The following is a 21,077-nucleotide window of genomic DNA, read 5'->3' on the forward strand; positions in this document are numbered from 1 at the left end:
TCTGTTTTTATTAATATAACCAGTTGACCCTTGCTAGTGATTAAGGTTTCTATAGGCCAAGTTTGATATTTGTAGACTATAGTCTTGAACATGTGGTCTTCAGCCTAATGGTTAATTGGTTTAGAGACTTCAATTTTTTTTCTGTCAACTATAAAAAATGGGTTGTATCAAAGCTGTGATGATGGAAAGAGCAGTCAAAGGCTAGCTCTAGGAGTAAAGGGAGAAAGTCATAGAAGAATGCTGGGTAGCAGTATCTGGCGGTAGCAACATGGTGTTTCTAAACTAGTACTTTTATTAGGATGGAATTATCATTATTTCCTGCACTCTTTCAGGTCTATTTTTTGTTTTCTTAGCATGGTAGCCAGGATTACTCTATTAGCTAATCACCCTCCCGAAACAAGAGACCCTTAGACACTTATTATCAATTTGAAGAACATTACTATGCCTGTTAATATAGATGAAAATTTTAAGGGGTAATTTAATTTAGGGGTAAAGTGACCCCTTTACATTTAATTTCATAAAGAAGTCACCATGTTAACTCAACAATGTTAGGATATTCATATTTCTTTGTTTATTCATAAGTTCTGTAAAAGTAAGTTTGTTATAACTAAATTTGATACACTCTTAACAGACAGCCAGTTGTATTTTATCAGGGACCCACACTTGATACATGCTACCAACTTGTCAATTTATTAATCCACAACTTTTAGTCTGCTGTCAAAGTTGTATAATTTTTCATGTATGCAAATACCCTATAATTTTAAAATGAATTTTAACAAAATATTGGTCCCTAAGCAGAGTTTTAAAACAAATAAAACAAAGGGTGCTTATAGTTTACCCAGCTACTGCCCCTGAAGTTAGCTATTTATTATTTCTACTTTTTATCATATATGAGGGTTTTCTGTTCCTGGTAGTTTGACTTTAGCTGTAGTCAACATAAATATGTATTTTTGGATGGAATTTTTACTGCAGGTTTAAATCACAGCACCAGTATTTTGAATTATACATTTGTTTTATATTATCAAGAAAACTCTTGAGGTATTCTTTTGTGCCCCTATTCATAGCTAGAAGGAATATTTTTTTTCTCCTTGTAGGAATAATCTGAAGATATCTGTGATAACTGAGAAAAGTCTTGGCCAAAGATCAAGGATTAATTAAGAAATAATACTAATTCTTTTAAATAATTTCATATATTTTATCATCATTTGCATCTCTGTATTGTCAGTACCTGGCTTACAGTAATCATCCAATATATTAAAAATCAATAAAAGGCTTTAATATATGGTCATACCAAACCTGTGTATAAAAATAGAAAGCTAAGGTGGCAACATGGTTAGACCAGCTAGTCAGGATTCAAATCTAGGTCTTTTGCTGTGTTAAATTTATCATTACTTTACATTTTCATCCATATTACTCTGAAGTGGGGAAGTACTGAATTTATAAAAACAATATAATTCTAATATAGATATTTTCAATATTTAATTGATAAAATATCACATTTCCATAACTCTAGGTTTATAAAGATTTTTTATATAAGTTGTTGTGTCACTATGTTGAATTATTTTTTCCATGCAAAATTTCTTTCATGGTATAATTTGACTATAGTAAAGGAAAAACTCAGAGGTAACTCACTGAGTACAAATTTATCATTCACAGCTTTCAGACTGCTTTTGTCAAGGTTTTAGAGGTTTCCATATTCAGAGACCTGTTGATAGAACCAGTGATGGTGGTTATGTTGCCATATATAGTTTGCTGTGGGAGCAGAATCTGCCAGGATCCCTCTCTATCGCAGGTGTGCTTTGTTACATTTAAAAGCATTTGAATACATAGTGTATAAAAGGAGTGGCTATTCACAAATCTTGTACATAATCTGGTATGGTTGAGTTACCTCCCAGTGATTAAGAAGAACAGAGTGAGGATGACAAGGAGAGTGAATCCCCCGACGGCTGCAGTGGCTATGACAAGAATCTGCCCTTGTTCTGCGGCCATGTCAGAAGCTGAAACACAGATACAATATTAAAATTTCCCTGGGTGACATTGCACTATCAAAATTATTTTACAACTTAGCATAATAGAACCTTGAAAATATAGTAATAGATATCAAATAAGCCTAACGTTTTTGGCCTTTATTTCAGTATTTGACATATAAGATTCAAGCCCAAATTAAATGAGCTTAACAAATGAGGAATATTGAGGTCATAACCCACAACATAAACCTTTCCTATTCCTTATAACAATATCAATAAGGTAGATGGATTCTTAGCACCCCACATTTTAAGACTGAGTATGTGTTGCAAAGCTAAAACAGGAAATAACCTAAAGGATTTTGTTTTATATAATGGCTCATTTTATTTCTTCTTAAACACTTTCACCAATTGACCAGGCTTTATCAACTGTTTTGATATCTGTTTACACAAAGTGGAGAGACTACTGTATAATTTCTTTTAAGAATAAATTTCCTTCCTTATATTTCATAGAGCTTAATTCAAACATTGATGTTATACATTCCTACCTCTACTACAGCAAAGGTTATACATAGTAGGTGCTTAGGTATTTGCTTGGTAGTAATTGGAAAAATTATATTTTAAAGCTTTCTTTTTTGAAGAAAAGATCAGATAATACATGGCAACAACACATTACTTCTTCATGGACAAAACTGTACATGAAATCCAGATGGGCTGCATGTTTTACTAATCTCCCAGCAATCTTTTAAAATATATTAGTTCAATTAATTCAATAGTACTTACAATTTTCTGTGTTACTAAACTTTAATCAGATATAATTTTTATTGGGTGGGATGGGCAATTGCTTAATAATAGAGGTAATAAAACTGAAGCACAGAGAAATTAAAGAACTTGCCTAAACTCACATAGAACTATGACCAGAATTCAGGCTTCCAGGCTTTTTTTCATTTTCCTTCCTATACTATAACTCACAGTAATCATTCAGTTAATCATCATTATTGTAAAATATTAAATCAATCAGTCCTTTAATATTCCTTAACTTTAATAAAACTTGTTTTAATTTTGACTACTATAAATAGTATCTATTAATCTCATCAGTTATAGAAAGCAAATTGAATCAAAGTATATAACTAAAAAGCAAAGTGCATAATTCTCTACCACAATAACCTATTAAACTTGAGTACTTTAAGGCTTTCATAGAAGTAGATCTTTTTCTGGAAATTAAGTATGTAGTATACTGTGAGCAAATTTATACCAAGAGTAACACATTCTCATAAAAATGACATATCTACTAGAGAATGTCTGAACCTTAAATGCTATTGTCAAGTCAGTAAGAAAACAGTTATAGCATTTAAGAGACTTTTAAAGAAATGTAAATGTAAATATAAACAACAGTCACTTAATGTTCAGTTTTCAGTAAAAGAAATTTATTAAACTTTAGAATTAGGTTTTAGCCACTGTGATTTAATCATAATATTTTCAGGCAATCTATTACAATGTTAAGTTTTAGCTCATAATGTGTGTAGAGACAAGTTAAATAGTTGCATCTTATCCAATAAATAATGCACTAAAGCTTTTTTATTAGGTCTTCAATGAATTTCTTAATCTTCAAAATAGCACTGACATAATGGGAATTAATGTTGTGCTCTAAAATGTCACATTTTCTCATTGAAAATTATTAAATAACAAATTTTAAGAAATAGAAGTTCTAGAAAACAACATTAACTTTTTGAAGATAAAAAAGATGGCATTTAAAAAGAAAACATTATTTACTTAGTGACTCTTCCATTTGTAAAATATATAATATAGTTCAAGAGTTTTGAATCTGGAACATATATTTTCACAGTAGTTAGGTATCTAGTAATGTATTTGAAACTATGTATTCAAAGTGCAGATGCAGGAGAAGATTATGTAATTGGGTATCTTTTGAAAATCAGATTACTTTGTTATAGAAAAGTATTGCTTGAAAAAGTGTTGCTTGACTTAAATAATTACTGAGTAAAATAAGTTTTACTAATATGTCCCCTTTTGCACACTTACATATTTGATTACACATTTGTGAACTTTAATTAAAATTTTAATTGTATAACTGAATATTAATTTGTGACACTTTTAAAAATGCATATTCCTGTGTAATTGTTTCTTAAACCTTTATTCTAGGAATCCTAAACACTCCTCTGTGGAGAGTAATATACAAATAATTTGAAAATAAGAGGTTTTAGTGAAATACACTATTATAATGGAAATAAAATGCTATAGATGATGAGGTTAAAATGATTATCAAATCATCATCAACATCATCATCTTCATCAACAGTCATCATTTATTTTATAGTAAACTATGCTTAGAGCTTCAAATTCATTATCAAATTTATCTTCACAATGGTCTTGACAGGTAAGTACTATTATTTTTCCTAGTTTAAGTGATTATATTACTTTCCTAAGATTATGCATCTTGTACAAATGAAAACTGCCAATCCAAATCTGATTTACCTATCTCCAAGCCCATGCTATTATGAGTATTTTAAACCACCATTTTTTAAAAACAGGAGAATCAACTAAACCCAGCTCTTTTGGTTATCCTAGAATGATCATAACTCTGCTTGACTTTGATTTCATATCTGTAAAAGGAGAATCTTGAATTAAATATTCTTGTCACAATATTTTATAGTAATTTTACTATGACACTGTGTTACCCTTTAAGGCTACAATCTAATATTGGAAAGAACAAGATGTGCCATATGAAAGTAAGAACACTCAGGGCCTGTACTGCAGCTCTTGATCCTGATAGGAATAATTTCTGCCTTTTATCATATTAGTGTTGGCTCATTACTGAGCTCTGACTTCATCTCAGGACAAACTCCAATGCCCTTAACTTTGTTAACAAGGGTCTGTATATATATCTTCAGATTCATCTCATCATTCCTTAACTACACTCAATTTCCTCCATTTCCTTGAATGAGCCAAACTCTTAATCTCTGGCCAATTCCTAATCACTCCTCCTTCGTGAACATCACATCATTTGGGAAGCTTTTATTTGGTTGTTTAGATTTGGTTAGGTTCCCAGACACATGTTCCCATAGACATTTAAACTACTCCTACCAATAAAACTATCATATTTTACTAAAATTACTTTTTTGTAATCTGTCTTTTCTATTAGACTGCAAGTTCCATGAGGGCAGGAACTTTATTCATCATGGCATCTGTAGTAGGTTAAATGGTGATACTCCCTCTCTAGAACCTCAAAAAAAATTGCAGGAGAAATTAAGTTCCGGATCTTAATCAACCTGGATTGACAAGTGGTCCCAAATCCAATGACCAGTGTCCTTATAAGAGACAGAAGAGGAGAAGACAAAGAGGAGAAAGTCATGTGAAGAGAGATGCAGAGACTGGAGTTATACAGCCATAAGGAGACACCAGAGGTTGGAAGAGGCAAGGAAGGAGTCTCTCCTAGAGCCTTTGGAGGGAGCATGCTTTTGGTCTCCAGAACTGTGATCTATTGTCTTAAGCCACCTAGTTTGTGGTAATTTGTGACAATGGTTCAAGGAAATTATACAGTATCCAACCCACGGGGCTTGATGTAGTAATAATAGCTAAATATTCCTTTGAATGAATGGACTGAACAATCATTTGCATTGGATGATTCTCGTAAAGAAAGGTTAGGAGTGATACCCATTGCCGCCCTTCCCTTTGATATGTGAGGAAGATTTACCCTGAGTGTCTCTATACAGTGTATGTGAAGAGAATACTAACACTAATTTATTCACAATACTTATTTAACCAGAAGAATCCAATTATTCTGAAGACAACACTTTCTGGAAGGTAGGCGCTACTAGAAAATTCAGACTTCTAGAACTTTTACCAGGTTGAGAAATTAAGCTCATAAATATAAATCTAAGACTAAGAATTTATTAGTTCATTCAACACGTATTTATTTAACAACTATTACGTGCCAGACACTGAGGTAGACACAGGGGATACAATGATGAACAAAACAGACACGGTTACTATGCTCATGGATTTATAGTTCAGTAGGGTAGACAGACACTGAACAAAAAATTATAAGAGTAATTATGGAAACAAAAAGGAGTTATGGAAATTATGGAAAGGAATTATGGAAACAAATCTTTAAGGTGTTGGAGAAGAATAAGCAGCCCCTGGCAGTGAGTCAGCACTCAAGAAGTTTGGAAAATATAATGTATTGGAAGAAGTAGGAGGACGAAGAGGAAAAGATGTTTCCTGGCTAGAGGCCTCAATGATTCAATTCATTTAAATGGACACTTAGACAAACAAATAAGCAAACCATGAAATTATCTACCAAATGGGAGCCATAACAATACAATATAACTATTAATACAAATTTCTCTATTATGAAAATTTGGTTGTAGTATTATCCTATTCATTTTTTAATCTTTAGGAGAAGCTTATTACTCATTACTTTGTAGGAGAAAATATATCCATAGTTTATTTATATAAGTAGCATCCACAGAGAGCAAACTTTTCCTTAAAAAGAACCATGATGAAATCAATGGTAAGAAATGAAATTTATTTGTGACTAGCTGTTCCTTTGCTTAATGGAATGAAGTTGTATTCTTAGAAAAAGATAAGTATAGTAAAATGATGTATTTCATTCTATGCTTTGAAAAGAAGTACACTTCCTTAAGAAGAAGCAATTGTCTAAAAAGAATTTTGAAATTGTTACTGAGGAAGGACTAAGCACCTAGACAGTGCTTGGCATAAGCTGGGATAACATTATTAAGTAATGTTTGCTTTAGTTGTTTCTATCTAAAGAGAAAAAAGTGAACTTTTTGGAATCCAAATACTTAAGAAATAGATTTCATGTCTTTAAGAAAGTGTGAGAGAAAAGCAATTTTGCTATTTTTAACCAAAGAATTTTCTTCTATGGAGGCATATAATTTTGTCTCCCTGTAATCAAGATTATTCTAGTTTATATTTACATTTCAAAGTAAATCTGTTATTTGTATTCTGTGTCATTTTCTGTGGAAGAGCTTTTTAAAGTTAACTCTTTTCTGTTATGAATATCTTTTTAATGTTATTGAAGACAGCGGTTACATGATTTTTGAATAAAGCATTTCTCAAAAATGTTGCCCAGTGAAGTAAATTGTCGTCATCATTTCACTAAAATGATTTTTTTTTAAGTGCAGCACAAATCTCAACAAAGTAACGGACTTACAATACTCAGTAAATTAATTTTAAGGTATACTGACAACGAATACGGGAAAATTCTCCTCTTCAGTCATACATAGAAAACTTTATGAAGACCTAGCAATACATAATGGAGATTAATTAATCTGTATACTCTCAACACTGCATGCTCATGTAGGCATGAGTATGAAATACAAATGAAAACTGAGAAAATGTTTCTCCCAAATGAACATAATCTTGTGACTTTGGAGATGATAGTTATTATTTTAGCCACATGAACTTAAGGGCATGGGGTCATACTTGATTTTGCCTTTCCTTACAACTCCAAATCCAGAGTCAAATTTTTTAGCATGTGTTAATTCCCACTAGCACAGCCTACTGTCAGACTTCATCCCCACAGGAATAGACTTTATCTACTAGGTTGCACTTCCAGTGTATCTTCCCAAGCCTCCCACATTATGGGGTCAGATATTTATTCTTCAAAATACTATTTTAAAATATTCAGAATCTTACCCATTGCCTAAAGGGTAAAATCATCCCTTTTCAGTGGTTACACCATTCTGAGAGCTGTCCAGGCATGAAACCTGGGACTCAGCCCTTACACAATTCTTTCCGTTGCCTTCCAGGTGATCAATCCTGTCATTTCTACCTTTTAAGTATTTCTAAGATTCTCCCTCATCCTCTCCAATTCCCACTGCTATTTTCTTAGTTCAGGTACACATCTTATCACATTTATTTGAAATCAGCTAGATGGCAGCCTTAATTATGTGGAATGCGCTTGAGCAACAGCAAGCAAGGCAAAAAAAAAAAAAAAAAGAAAAGATGCTCTGAAGAGACAGCTTACTGATGCTCACAGGCTGAGTTTAAGAATGCATAGTTTACTCCATAAAAGAGCTTTGAGGCCTCACACTTTTACTTAGGACATATTTATTGATTTCCAAGTTCACACAACAGTACAGTAGCAATAGATTGGAAATCAGGTGGTGGTGACAGGGTACCTAAAGAGAGAGAGTTGAATAGAAATGCACACTGCTGGTTGGACTGACAGAAGAGATGGGGAAACTGAAAATCTGACATAAGATTCCAAAATGTGCACTCGTCAGGAGGCAGGAGTTTAGGATCTATCTGTCCTACAAAATTCAAGGAGCACCGAAAGACTATGTTATAATTCAACATATTCATGTGATCACCAAGGTCAATTTAAAAATACTGAGATAAGTCTAAGATATTTTATTTAAAAGGGCAGGAGTTTGTAGATCCATGATTAGAAAAATATATGATTTCAAAGTATTTAAATGTTATAGAAATAATAATACTTTTAAGAACAAACCACTGGCTGAAAAGTTTAACTAACACAATTGGCTCATTTTCTGTGAGTTTTTTGGCACATCTCAAATACACTATTACCTTCCTGAGGGCAGGGCAGAATAATATCTTTCAATTTTCTATATTACGAGGGATTAGAATAATGCCTGACACAGTAAAAGTATTAATAAATGTCCAGTGTTCATGAAGAAGTGATAAAGAACACATTCTAGATATAAGAATAAAATGTTCCTGGCTAAAAAATACTTTTTAAATTTGATTTGTGTGACAATATTAATGCTTAAAACACATCATGTTTTAGTTTCAGAAATGCTCCCTTCTATAATACATTGAATTTTGGAATTTAGTACATTCAGAGATAAATTAATAGAAAATAATGAGTCAATTTTTCCCCCTAAATATTCCTGCCTAGGTTTTGAATAAACTAAATATTTAAAGGAAGAGGTATCAAAATGGTGTTGTCTTAATGTCTTTCTTTTACGCTCATTGAATGTATATTGCCATCTACCAAGAGGAAAAATACTTCTGAGATTAGAAATAAAAGAGAGCTTAATGTAGATAAACCTTAGGGATCATTTCTGTTGAAGTAGAGACCCGTAGCAGGGAGTATACTTTTTTCAGAAAGTGATTTCACAGGTGTGCCTTCTTCTACTGCTCTGCCACTTCTCCAGAAACAATGCAATTCAGTACATCAAACTGTGGCTACATCGAGACACCAAAGATTTCAAGATTCACTCCTCTTGATGACCTCAATTTACTTGTCAGATAAAAATGCCAAATGACATGGGGATAATTGGAAAATGTGAATTTGGTACAACTTGATGGAGAGGCAGAAGCAGAGGCAGGTAGTGCAACATGATGAAACACTTTGTCTTTTTTTTTTATAAGAGATTCTTGTGCTCATTAATGAATGGTTAATATGCCTCGCCACAGATAAGCTTCATGTGACAAATTTCAAAGAATGAAGAAAAGCAATTGAGGCATCTAAACATCTGGAACTATTGTCAACATTCTAAATGTCAAAGATTTAATTTATAATTGTCTATTTTTCCTGTTCTTACTGGCAGTTGAGATAGGTCTTTGAGAGCATATTTTTGCAATTCAAATACTTGTATCTTCATACATACAGGTTTTTAATTATTTTAGGTCTGATGTAGGATAGGATTTCCTTACAAATTTCACAAATTCCCTGGATCACTGACCTGGATACAGTGATGTTCAATTTCAAATACTATTCACTGTGTACCATAATATTAATAATGGAAATTTGCATCTTGGTAAGCATATCTATGCACTGAGGTTATAGCCTCTTAAAATAACAGTTACTGTGGTTTGAGGTAAAGAGCTTTGTAATTAAATGCATAGCCATTAGGGATGACAAATTTCATAAGGCTTATAAACTCAAAGATTTATTTAGAATTTATTTTTCATAAAAAATAGCTAAAGAATGTAATCTTGATTAAAAACACATATTAGTTTATTTAGAACAAGCTCTAGAAAATTTCTTGAGGAAATTCTCATTCACTGACTCATTATTCATTCAATAACAACAAAATATCCAATATTAATAATGTGTGAAACTCTGTAAAATAGAGCTTGGGGAGATTAAGAAAACTAAAGCATGGTTTCTTGCACTCATTGAAGTCTCTCTTTAGGGAGGGAGATAGATGTGTAAATCTTAATTGTAATTTAGAAACACTGTTGCTAAAATGCAGGTATGTATGAGGGTCATAAGAGAAGATGGGAGAGTGGTAACCTTGCCAGGAAGAAGTAAATGAAGGTTTATAAAGGGGAATGTTTCTTAAGCTAAATATGAAATGATTAGAAGAAACTGGCAAGTCACCAAGGTGGTGAGTAGATATTGCGACATTCTAGTTTGAAGAAATATTACAAATAGTATGGAGTTGCAAAACAGCGCATCTTCAGGAATTGTTTATATGCACTTCAAGATGTCTGAGACATAGACCAAAATGCAGAAGAGGAAGTTGGAGAGATAGGCAAGATAGGCAAGAAATAGATTATGAAAATTTACACCGACACCAGTTAGCATGCTTGTGTTTTTCTCAAGTTATTAGTAATACTCAGGTTCGGGAATAGAGTGGATACAGATGTAAATTTACTCAAAGTTGCAATTTTTACTGGAGATATAAACTCTTACAAATATAGAGGAAGACTGCCTAAAGATAATGCCAACAGACAGGAAAACAGAACTTAGACTGAAAAATTATTGGGGACATTGTTGGAGAGCCTGGATTTGGTCTGAATCTCACACCACCCTCTTGACTTTTCCGTTGCATGAGGTAATAAAGTCTCACTTTTCATTTAGTCAGTTGGGATTTTGTCATTTGAATTTGAGGGTCTTATTTAATACAATAACCCAGAGAAAATAATTTGATTGCATATATATTCTAATATGGAGGGGGGTGGGTAAACAGGTGTTTATATTTCCAAACTAGATACTAGTTTTCATTGTTTATTACACTGCTTTGAGCTGAATGTTTTCTAACTTTACAATTTTGTTTCTGTTTTGATGCTAAACACATCTTTCTGAGTCTGGCCCATAACTGGATGGATAGGATTGGAAGGGTAAGGTGAAATGGAGTGGGATTGTTTTTACATTTCTAAAGCAACCTTTTGCTATACAATGAATATCAAATGTTGTGCCAGGAGAGATTCTGATTTCTTTTTCTTAAATAGACTGATAGCTTCAAGGGGGGAAATCAGTCCTGTCTGTCCTATATTTAATGGATCTCATGCATTGATTTAATAAAAATTACATGGATGTAACAACAAACAAAGAAAAAGAATAAAAACAAATGAGCAGACAACATTGCTGGCAAGTTTAGCATGACAGTGTGTCAAAATCACAATGTGGGAGAATCTGTCCAATTTAAACTTATCTAATTATAAATTCAATACCACCAAAATACTGGAGCTAAATAAATTCCTGTGGAAGGCTTTCACTTAATTTTCACAGTTGTTAATAACACAGATTTGAAGCTACAGTTATCCCTTGTTTGGCTTCACTAGAAGCGTTTATGCAAGCACACGTAACCATGGATGCCAGGGGACCAATTTCTCTTAGCTTTATGGACCCAAGTATATTCCCTTAAGTAATTTAGGGCAGAGGCATCTAACAGGGACCTGCTACTGCTTTGCACCAAAACTCACTTGATCATCCCTTTAAAATGAGTCAGTTCTAAGGAAAGCTTTTGGATCATTGGTTTTTGTTTTGTTTTTTCCCTTGACATGGATGGCATGCACTATTAGTCCTAACAAGGCATGCTTCAAAGGATGAAAGAATGGCTTCCCTTTCTACATCATGATATGTGCCTATGGTTTTCATATCCAAGTCACATCTATTACTTTTTATTTCATAATCTCTTATGCACTGATAAGACACTTTTTAACCAGCCCCATTTAGCAGGCTCACTGGGTGCTCCGGCCCTCTCTGCCCTCACTTGCCCCCTCTACTCTCCCACCAATGGGAGGGTCTATATTCTTTTTTTTCTTCCCAGAATCTTATGAGGGTACAAACGTTTTGGTTACATGAATTACTTTTGTACAGTTTGAGTCAAAGTTATAAGTGTGCCCATCACCCAGATAGTGTGCACTGTACCTATTAGGTGTGAATTTACCCATCCCCTCCACCTCCTCCCACTTGCCTGATTTCCATTGAGTTTTACTAACATATGTGCACATGAATATTGATCGATTAGTTTCAATTTAATAGTTAGTACATGTGGTGTTTGCTTTTCCATTCTTGTGATACTTCACTTAGGATAATGGTCTCAAGTTCCATCCAGATTGTTACAAAAGGTTCGCCAATTTTTTTTATGGCTGAGTAGTACTCCATGGTATACATATACCACATTTTATTAATCCACTTGTGTATTGATGGGCACTTGGGTTGATTCCACATCTTTGAGATTGTGAATTGTGCTGCAATTAACATTTGAGTACAAGTGTTTTTTTAATAGAATGTCTTTTTTTCCTTTGGGTAGATACCCAGTAGTGAGATTGCTGGATCAAATGGTAGTTCTACTTTTAGTTCTTTGCTGTGTCTCCAGACTACTCTCCATAGAGGTTGTACTAGTTGTTGGAAGCCTGTTCTTAAGAACACAAAACTACTTACCTCAAACAACCTCTAACCAATCATCAGAATCAATTCTGGAGAAATTCAAAGGGAGCCTATTCTACTTAAAAAAGATCCAATCCTATGGTCCTACAAAACTGTGGCTCCACCAATTTTCTCTGATCTTCTCAATTATTTAGGTCATGCTTCTCCATAAGCCACATTTGTGAGGTTTTAGGAATAGCATATTCCTTCAACTTACTACTATTATTTTCAAGAATATAAGATTTTTTGCCTATGCGTATTGATCTTCCACTTAATTTTGATTTCATTGCCTGGGAAATCGAGTTAACTCAAAAATGAGGCTCAGTATCATGATCAGCAAATGTGGGAGTAGATACCCCTCTAAAACTGAACTAAAGGGGAGAAATTCCCTGACATACCTGTTTGCCTTGTCATGTAACATAAAACAGTATTGTGTTTTATTTGTTCACTTTTAAACTAATGTCTTCGCGACACGGTACTGATTTTAGACAAAATGGGTATTTGCCATCATGGCAGATAGAAAGATAAGCCTTTTCTGAGATGCTGATGATATGGGTTTAATTTCCAACAACTAGAATTGATTTCAGGATACAAATAATTCTGCTATCCTACTGCTGCCAGAATGAATTGAGCACCGTTAACTTTATCAAAACGAAAATCATTTTCTTTGGCAGACAAAAGGCAATTGATCAAAACTCTACACAACGAGACAAGCTATTTCCATTTTGTACAAACATATTTTTTCCATAGCTTATCCAGGAAAGCATGCTGCAGAGCTATGCAGTTCAATATAACTTTTTCCGTGGGAGCATTACTCCTCAGGTTTCTTTTTGATGACTTGGAACACCTGCTTTGAAAAATTTCCAGGCCAGAATCATCTTTTTTCACGGTATCCTGTGGTGTGGGACTCTGGGCTCTCAATCTAGAGTGTGTCTAATGATGGCAGCAGATTCAAATCTGCTTCCTAAGGACAATCTGTGCTTTGCTGCAGCCCATTTCAGTGCAAATGTGGAGAGGTTTTATTTTTACCTCGGCAAAAATACTGGTTGGGCTTCTCAATTTTTGTAGCAGAAAGATTTCTATATCTCTTCTCCTTATTTTTATGCCATTTGTATCATCTATTGATATGAAAGTAAGATATTCACGTTCTAAGCCCTCATTAAAAGACTAACCTCAAAATTCTTAGTAAACATCCTCAGGGGTATCTGTTCAGCATTGTCTTTGAAAACTGCCTCCATTCTACAATGTAGGGCCTTGGAAGATTATTCTCTCTTGCTGTGGCACCCAGTCATATGAGTCATATTGGGGATGGAGACCTGACCCAAACTGGACCTACCTCATTTCACCTTCCAGGATTTGGGATTAGGGTTCACAATCAGTTTAAAAGCTTTGGTGTATGGCTGAAATTAAGGGAAATGTGATTTATAAGCCAGAGACATCTTTTCCTAAAGGGGCATTGATGAAGGTAAAACTAGTCTTTAGGGAGCAAAACAGAGATGAGTGGCTATGTCGATCAAGAAAAAGATTGGCTGTCTTTGTCTTTGAGAGTTTTCCAGTTTCTTGTTTAAATCTTTTCTGAAGCCTGGTCAGGAACACTCTTGTATCCCTCTTTGCCTAACCTAGCTTGTGGTGTATATGATACCTGCAATCAAACGGTTCTATTAAGGTATTCTAGTTTCAAGTTCCTAATAGACAAAATATCTGGAAAAGTAATTTGAAGGGTGATTCTTTTCATTCACTTCCTAGGTATAGTTTCCCTTTTAAAATCTGTGTGTATGTAATGAATTAAGTAACCTTACTTTCTCTTTCCCTTTACTCTCACCATGGAAAAATCATCATCAATCAGTGAAACATTACCTTGGTTTTATCGAAGGTTGTGGTCAGAAAATATCATATGAAAATAAACAAACAACTTCCACATTTGTGGAAGAAACTCTGCTTGAGGCCATTATCAACACCCTCTGTATATCTTTCCTATAGTATTGAATGTGTGATAACTTTTCTATTCTCTGGTTGCTACCGGAAATTTCAGAGGCAGAGAAGGTGCACACATGTGCATCTCTAGTAATAATTATCAAAATGAGACTTTGTTCCCTTTTGTTTTTATGGACCCAATTTTTAATTTCTAGTTCTAATTTATTAAAAATTTTGTTTATATGTTTTAAATTGCCTAAAATGTTCTTCGGAAAAAGGGGAAATGCAAATAAAAATCAACATTCCTTTGATTAGTTCATCAAGCTTTCAGAGAACATATCCTTATAAAAATTCAGGGCAATCTAGATGTTATCATATATATGAGGAAAGTCATGCTACTTGCTGCTTAAAACATTAAGCTTCTTTACCTCTAGAACATAAAATTTGACTATCCTTGTAATTCTCTCTTATCCCTATTGAGTGACATTAATGACTTAGATTAGTTATATATGTTTGGGAGTATTCTTTTAAATAGGAATTAGCTGTCAATGATAATAGAAGGACTCATAAGGCATTCTGAGCTACAGTACAGAACATGACAGAAAAAAGAAGAATGTGCTACAGATAATTAGAAAGCCCCAAGTCTTTTTGATATGTTCCCACTTGGTGCTCTGTTTGTCTGCCAGACAACTTGGATTAATTTGGAATAGCCTTTTTTTCAGTCATTATGCATGATAAAAATGTGATTTTATAAAAGTTAAAATATTCTCAAAACTGCATTTATCCAATAATTTGAAACAAACAAGATATTTCGTGCTTATATTCAAAAAGTAATAACTTCTAGTTATTAGCCCTTTATCGGATGTGTAAAAGACATGAATTTTTCAAAAGCAGATAGACAAACGTCCAACAACATATGAAAAATGCTCATCATCACGAATCATCAGGGAAATGCAAATTAAACTACAATGAGATATTGCCTCACTCCTGTTAGAATGACTTTTATTAAAAAGTCCAAAAACAATAGATGCTGGCGTGGATACAGAGAGAAAGGAACACTTATACACTATTTGTGGGACTGCAAGTTAGTATTACCTCTATGGAAAACAGTATGGAGATTTCTCAAAGAGCTGAAAAGTAGACCTACCATTTGATCCAGAAATCCCACTACTAGGTATCAACCCAAAGGAAAAGAAACCATTTTATCAAAAACACATCTACACTCAAATGTTTATTGCAGCACAGTTCACAACTGCAAAAATGAGGACTCAATCCAAGTGTCCATCAATTCATGAGTAGATTAACAAAATGTGGTATATGTATAACAAGGAGTACTACTCAGCCATAAAAAAGGGTGAATTAATGCCTTTTGTGGCAATTTGGAAGGAACTGAAGACCATTATCCTAAGTGAAGTATCTCAAGAATGGAAAAACAAACGCCATATGCACTCTCTAATAAATTGGAACTAACTGCTGAACAAACAAGTACACAGAGGAAAGTAAAAGTCATTGGCAACCAAGCAGGGGGAAGGAGAGGAAGGGCAAAAACCCACCGAAAGGATATAATGAACACTATTCAGGTGATGGGCACATTTATAGACCTGACTCAAGCCATGTATCAAAAAAATCTGTGCCCCCTTAATGTTTTGAAATAAAAAAGTAATAGCATAAATAATGCTTATTCTGAGCCAAAATACAGTTTTCAATAAACAACTAAGTTTGCTTTTCTTTGGATTGCTTATTTCTGGGCAAGGAAATCAGTTAGATGGCTACTTATTTAATTTTTAAAAATTTATAGTGGGGTAGGTGGCTATGGGTCCATAAGTCTTTTCATTGTTACTTGAAAACTGAAGAGGATTTCACAGAGGGTGCCCCAGGGGAGATCTTTTGCCAGAATTACATTCTTTTTCTTTTCTTTTTTCTTTTTTTTTTACGGAGATGGGTAGCATCCGTTTCACAGCACAGAGTGGTCCAAAAATCACACTGGACTCAGTAAAGGAGTTTCACTCAGAAGAAGGGTAGTAATTACGAATATTATAGTAACAAACACTTTGAAAGCTTATATGTTATCCACAGTTCTAAACACTTGATATGTGTTAACCTATTTAGTCTTTTACAACAATCATATTAGACGGTATTATCACCTCCATCTCACAGATAGAGAAACTGAGGCACAGAGAGGTTAATTAACTCACACATGGTCAAATAATTAGAAATGACAGGACCAGAACATACTTAGAGATAGTCTAGTTCCAAAGTCTGAGATTCTAATCACTATCCTATGTTGTCTGTTTGCACTGAGACATTTTATGTTTTAAGTATTTAAAAGAAAAGTAGACCAACTCTTAAATGATTTGATTACTCTAGAAACAGGAGAGTGGTTCAGTCTACAAGGTGATTTGGCTGGAATAGAGCTGATGGAAGCTTCCTAACTTGTCCACTGTGCTGGCTAAGAAGTTCTGGCATCTTAGAAATTCAAATGTGGAGTTTCCTTGGCTGAAATTTTCAAGTGCTTAAGCCCTGGAAGGTCAATGCATCTTGGGGAATTCCACTTACCCTTTTGTGTCACCTATGTAAATTAAGCAAAAAGTAACATCAAGACTAGCTAACTAGAATTACGGGTAAGTTAATGCATATGAAAAATAAAATGTCAAAGAGAAGAATAAAAAAATGACTTGATTGCTATTGTAGGCTGTCTATATGCAAGAAGATAATAGATAGTATTTTTTTAAAAATATACTGTTTTGAAGTTGATAGATTAGAATTTTAAGGTTGGGAATGAACAGCAATGATATCAGCATTAGTAATCAGCATCTATGAGCTCTGACCACATGAGTGCTGGCTACTCTGCTAAGAACTTTACAAGCATTGAATCACTGCATACTCATAAGGACACTAGAAAGTAGGTGATATTCTCATCCCCATTTACCGTATATGGAAACTGAGGAACAAAGTGGATAACTGACTGGCTCAAAGTCAGATATTTAGGAAGTGCTAGAGTCAAGATTTAAATCCAAGGTTAAGTAAGTATAAAACTTGAGCTTTTATACAAATTCTTCTTTGGTAATATACTTTAACTGTTTATTTACCTATCAAATACCTGCCAGATTGAAATCCATGAATCAGTTGCTATCATAAAACTTTTCCTTCTTTCTGCTTCCTTTTCTTTAGGCCCAAGCAAGGTAAGGCTCTCCATGATTCTGTGTGTCAGATACTGCACTGAGTACTTTTCTCACAGTAGGAGGCAGACACTCCCTATCCTCCTTCTCAGCTTTACTCTTCTCCAGAGCATATCTCATCATCTGTCTTAGGTGAGTTCTACAGGGGCACAGATTCTGCAGTGGAGCTTTGTGTGCAGCAAGTTTACTGGGGAGTGACCTCAGCATGAACACGTGGGGGAGTGCGAGGCAGAATGCAGCAGTTGACCTGTCATGTGAAAGCTGCAAAGACCTCAGCAGACCCCAGGGAGTTTTGCAGCTGGGATAGCCTTTCAGATTTGTCCAGAATTGAAGCAAAGCCTTTATACCTTGTCTTCACCAGTCTTGGATTCTGATTGCCCATTGGGAGGGGCATGACCCTGGGGCATACAGCTTCTTTTGGCCAGGGGCAAGGTCAGCAGCTATGAGACTTCAGCCATGAGCCTTTAGCAGGCAGAACTCCCACTAGCTGGGTCCTGAAGTCCGGATCTGGGCAAATTACCACAGCTCTGTACCACCTGATATGCTATTAATAAATATTTTGTTTATTGTTAGTTTATTATTTTCTTCTCTCTCTAGAACCTAAGCTCCAGAAAAGCAGGGATTTTTGTCTATTTCTGCTATATTCTAAGCATGTAGAACAGTACTTAGTACAGAGTAGGTTCTCACAAATATTTGTTGAATGAATGACTGTATAAGTAAATACACAGATTTCTAGTTTTCCCATGAGGAGGCCAAAGCTTAAATTGACTACATTACCTTCCTTAGGCCCTAATACCTGGGGAGTGGGCAGAATTTGGATCCAGGCTGGTCTGGCCCAACTCTTTAATTACTTTACTAGGAGAAAGGGAAGATAACCTAGCACATTGCCTTTATTTTATTGATGAGCAATTAAAGTCTAAAGAGAATCCTCATGAGCCAAGAGACCAAGTCCTATGTCGCCTAACTGAATGTAGCATTTTGCCTTCATCAGTTAGAACATACCACATAATCTAGCCTGAGAGAAGCCCGTGGCACCTTTGTGTGGCATATTAGTCTTGATGTCTAACTTTGCTTCGCTAACATATATCCTTTACCTCTATGCTATGAAATTCATGAAATTTTCCAGCTAACTTAATTTCCAGGATTTCTGCAACTGACCAATTTTCTTTGAAGTTTGACGTGGGATGGCTTAACTCCAGTTTTCCCAGGAGGCTCCGGTGAACAGGTCGTAATTCACTGTATCTTGAAAGTCCAAGACCAAATATGAACTGTCAAGGAGAGATATGTGGACTTTCACGCTGGTGGAGAGCAAGCCAGCTTTAGAATTTAAATTGATAATTCCCAATGTTCCAGCAGCATCTTTGGTAGGTGAATTCTTAAGGCTAAGTCTCTAGGGAATCTGGAAGTTATGACAGCTACAGAAGTGTCAATGAAAAAGAAATTTGGAAGGTTTTTTTTTTTTAAGTGTGAATAAAAAGAAAGTGAGTAAATAATTAGATGTGTTAGCAATGGTTCTAGGAAAGTCGGTTGTGGGAAGCTTGCTCTGACTGGCTTGCTTGTCTCCAAAACTACAGATAGCTGGAAGCAAAATAAAAACCCAGGAAATTTTGTCCTCAGTAGAAAGATAAGGATGGCATTGCATGGTTCTCATTAGCCTCATGTCTAGTATTTCTTGTACCAAGGTCATCACCCCCACTATTGTTTAGCCCAATCTTGTACTCTCTGATGATGTAATTCTCTAACTAGAGCAGGCAGCAGAATCAGCCACAGGGCTTGTCACAACAGAATGCTGGGTCCCATCTCCAGAGTTTCTGATTTAGTAGGTCTACTGTGAGTTCTGAAAATCTGCATTTCCAGTGGCACAGGGCCCCCACTTTGAAAACCACACTTCTAGCCATACTGACATTCTTCCAGTTACTAGAAAGCTCCATGCTTTCTTTGATCTCCACTCCTGCACACAAACTGTTCTCTCTGTCCAGGACAGAACAAAAGCTCCCTAATCCTCTCACCTTGCCCTCCACTCTCACTTCACCCCCAGCCACTTTCATAGCCAAGTTTTATTTACTTAAAGTCTCCTTGAAGACATTTATTCTTTTCAGAAACTTTTCTTGACACAAATTTGTTTGTGTTTATCTCCTTGTGCCCACACAGTACCGTATATTGGAATCTTGTTTAATTTTCTGAACCTCTCACAGGATTTTGTGAAAGGAGGGAACTAGTTGCCCTTTTCGTCTTTGAATAGCCAGTGCCTACTTCTGTATCTGGCCCATCCATGAGTATGTTTGGATAAAGTGAAGGGATGAATGATTAAGTTAAACAATTAAAATTTCTTCTGCTTGCTTTAGCTTTTACTGCTTCTCTTAAGTGCCCTATACTTTCATTAAATTTAGAAACAAACTATACGAAATTTTAAAATACATTTTTTTTACTTCTAAGGATAATAACTTATGCAAAAAATAACTAAAATATTGCTAATTTCATTCTTTTACCTCAAAATGGGAATAGGAAGTGTGTATGAATGCAGAATATCTGTATTATGTATCTGTATATATATACATATGTATGCACACATAGATGTGCTAACTTCAGTAAGAAATATTGCAATGTTTATTATTGACAAACTTGCTGAAATTGTTGACAAAATTATTTAGTCTGGTTTCTGGTTATGTATCTAGCAAATATAAGATACTAATTTAACAAAAAACAATAGTGCAAGAGCATCTTTAAATGAATGCTCAGCTTTCCAAAAGCATAAGAGAATATGAAATTCAGTTTATTGTGAATCAATTATTTTATATCTGGGAGAAAGGTTGCCATACTCTGCTACTTTGCCTATCTTTATAGTACAGTAATATGCTCACACATTTCATATTTGGGTTTGTGCACATACAGCTAAATCTTTTAAATCTTAAAAATCCTGTGATTTTGCCAAGAATTCTTGTTACTCAATTTAAATTCACTGAACTACTGTTTCCCCTGAAAAAGTAAAGTGTAACATGAACACTTAAGCTGCTGCTTAATTCTTCACACAGCCCTTCGTAAAGCTGGCTGGGTTAATTTTTATACACACCTGTCCATTCAGTATTGTGACTTCATGGTGAGGTAAAGCAAAAACAAATGTCTTGCACTGGGTTAATACAAATTTTAAAATAATTTTTATTGCACAGTAGCACCATGCAAATTTAGCGTTTTCAAACTATGACTTCATGTTTTGACATAGGCATATAATATTTAATATTTATATATTTTATATAAAATACTTTTAACCTGATGGACATTTTGACAACCCTTCCATTCAATTCTCAGATTTTTTCAGCTCTGAAAAATGATGAATTATCACATGGATAGAATTTAAGTGGGAAATCAAATTATAAAAAGAACCAAAGCCGAGTGCTGGGTCATCCTTCCA

The 21,077-nt window shown here is 34.5% G+C and overlaps 1 protein-coding gene across 2 annotated transcripts in view; it reads right to left on the reverse strand.

Annotated features, from left to right (window-relative positions):
* Nucleotides 1–21,077, reverse strand: part of EPHA6 (EPH receptor A6) — an 836,036-nt gene that overhangs the window by 250,856 nt on the left and 564,103 nt on the right. Inside the window, exon 8 of one of the 2 annotated variants that reach the window (XM_045557615.1) lies at nt 1,889–1,997. In XM_045557615.1, coding sequence (XP_045413571.1) covers nt 1,889–1,997 — 109 coding nt within the window. Of the gene's footprint in view, nt 1–1,888; nt 1,998–21,077 lie in introns of those variants that run through there. The other variant, XM_045557625.1, reaches the window with a different exon arrangement.

This window comes from Lemur catta, chromosome 1, assembly GCF_020740605.2.
Source record: "Lemur catta isolate mLemCat1 chromosome 1, mLemCat1.pri, whole genome shotgun sequence".
Classification (NCBI taxonomy): Eukaryota; Metazoa; Chordata; class Mammalia; order Primates; family Lemuridae; genus Lemur; species Lemur catta.